Source organism: Oryzias melastigma, linkage group LG9 (genome assembly GCF_002922805.2).
Source record: "Oryzias melastigma strain HK-1 linkage group LG9, ASM292280v2, whole genome shotgun sequence".
Taxonomy (NCBI): domain Eukaryota; kingdom Metazoa; phylum Chordata; class Actinopteri; order Beloniformes; family Adrianichthyidae; genus Oryzias; species Oryzias melastigma.
Genome location: NC_050520.1, coordinates 13,177,206 through 13,179,579, shown reverse-complemented (window position 1 = coordinate 13,179,579; position 2,374 = coordinate 13,177,206). Strand labels below are relative to the sequence as shown.

Sequence of the window (2,374 nt, the reverse complement as noted above, 5' to 3'; positions counted from 1 at the left end):
ACTAAGCCCAGTGTAGCTAAAGAAATAAAAACAATAATATTAATCTTTTGATCTGTATAAGAAAAATATAAAAGTTTAAGAGGAAAACAATCAGATTCTCTTCCATGTTTGTTTTGGACGACACTTCTTCTGCTGCTGTCAGGAGCAGATACTTTAGATGCAGCTCCCTCTAGTGGTTGTTAGAGGAAACAACCGCTAAAAGACAACTAGTGTTTACTGGGAAAATTACAAATATATGAGCCTATTTATGTACAAAAAAAGAAAAAAAACCAAACAAATAAGTCGCTCCTGAATATAAATTGCACCCCTGGCTCAACTACGAAAAAAATGTGACTTATACTCCAGAGAATACGGTGAAAGATAACAGCCTTTATTTAACTTTTGACTGAAGTTTCTTTCAAAATAAAAGACACCCTGTCACATATGATCATTTCAATGCAGCAAAAGTAGTAGTAGGAAGTGGAAATGTCACTAATTAAATAAAAATAGTTAATTTCACTGTTGTTGGTGCACCTCTGCCAGAATGTAACAAAAAAAAAAGAAATCCAAGCCAGTTAAGTGACCCCTGACATATTTTTTTCCAACACACTTAAAATTCCTTAATTTTTTCAAAAATAGAAAATTGGGTCAATAATCCAGTGCGCCTCAATTCTTGTTATATTTATTGACTTCCATTGATTTTTTTGTATCACAGGACAGAACGCACACAAATGTGTCAAAATGTTATAGTTTGACTTGTCATGCACACTGTCCTTCAACTGTGAATCAATTAAAGTTTGAGTTAGTTCACTTTTTTTATCCTTTACATCTTTCTCACTTCTTGCTTTATTGTTACTTTTTAACATTTAGAATCAATTTTATTTTTCTTTTGTAAAAGAGCCACATTTGGCTCTAGAGCTGCAGGTTGCAGACCCCTGGGCAGATCATGGGAATGCAGGTCTTCTTTAGTCTTCTTTGGGCTCCTCTGGGATAACTGTTTATAATTTTACCTGGATGGCATGGTTTCAAATCCAACACTGAATCTTCTACCTGTTCCATGTGTCTAACAGGTGTCCTGGTGGTGAACGTCACCTGGAGAAAGAGAACCTACGTGGGAACTCTGTTAGACTGCACCAAGCATGACTGGGCTCCTCCAAGGTAACTTTCCTTTCTCCTTCCTCTTGCTGCATCACAAACTCATAAAGACTGGCCAACAGCAGTGTTCCCCGGCCTCCAGGCTGCAGACCAGTACCGGTTTCTTCACAGAAATCTGTTTTCATTTTCCGTTTTCAGTCAGTGGAGCTCCTCCTGGCTCTATCCTTTGTTTACTTATATTTAAAGCACATTCTTGTAAACAGCAAAGCCATAATTGAGAACACTGAATGATATCTCAATGACTTTTTACAGCTGATATTTATTCTTCAAACCAGAAAGTGTCTAATATTAATACCATCTGTCAACTGTGAGTGTCCTGCTTGTTTATCTGTCCCATCTCCTGCTGATTATCTAATTCAGATGTCTTCTACTTGTGGGTGGCTTGTGTAAATATTACATTTAGGTTTACTAAAGACAAGAAACCCTTAAGGATTTCTACCTGGTTGTGGTTGATTCCTTCTTTCTCTGCCACCCATCCAAGCAAATACTACAGTCGTTTTTCCAACATTCTTCTCTGCTTTTGTCCTAGTGTGATCCACGAGTCAAAGCATTTTATAGTTGTGTTTAGCCTTTTACCAAAGGGCACTTTTTGTTTGATGTGCTTTAGAGCCCTAAAATGATAAAAGCTGTAAATTGGCTCAGAGGTTGTCCACCGCCGTTCAGTGATGAGCTGACACAAAAACACTCGTCTTCACATCCCAGCTGTTCCACAAACGCTGAGAGCTTTTTGTAATCGCTGAGTGGAAAATGTGACGCTCCCTCCGCGCCCCGCTGAAACCTTTCAATTATTGCTCCCGATTGTAAATGATAGTTGTCATGGCAATTACAGCTTAATCTCAGAAAGTGAGGACTGAATTACTTTATTCATTTGCATGCTCTTTACTGTTGTGTCTGCCAGCAGAAGCTGAAGCTTCTTAATGTGAACCGACAAAATAAAAGGCATATCCTCTGATTATTTACTCTTTGGATAAAAGTCAAAAACAAAATATTACATTAACCCTTTAGCTACCCCCCCAAAAAACTAAACAAAAAACACCCCAAAAAAGGTATTTTTCTGCGGCTTTTTGCCTTAGTGTGGAGGCCCTAAAGGGACATCAAAGTTAAAAAAAAAAAATTGAAGTGATTTTTGTTTTTTTAAATACTTAGTAAAAAGGTGAAGTAATAAAAACAAGTTACGGATGCTAACCAGAACTTATTTTTCTAAAAATTAAAGTAGTAAAAAAAATTGGTTAGTAACTGG

At 37.0% G+C, this 2,374-nt stretch overlaps 1 protein-coding gene across 3 annotated transcripts in view; it reads left to right on the top strand.

The window, feature by feature from the left end:
- The window catches only part of znf608 (zinc finger protein 608), an 86,120-nt gene that overhangs the window by 64,779 nt on the left and 18,967 nt on the right, over positions 1–2,374 (top strand). For all 3 annotated transcript variants that reach the window (XM_036213749.1, XM_036213748.1, XM_036213750.1), the window contains exon 3: positions 1,050–1,137. In XM_036213749.1, coding sequence (XP_036069642.1) covers positions 1,050–1,137 — 88 coding nt within the window. The remainder of the gene's footprint in view (positions 1–1,049; positions 1,138–2,374) is intronic.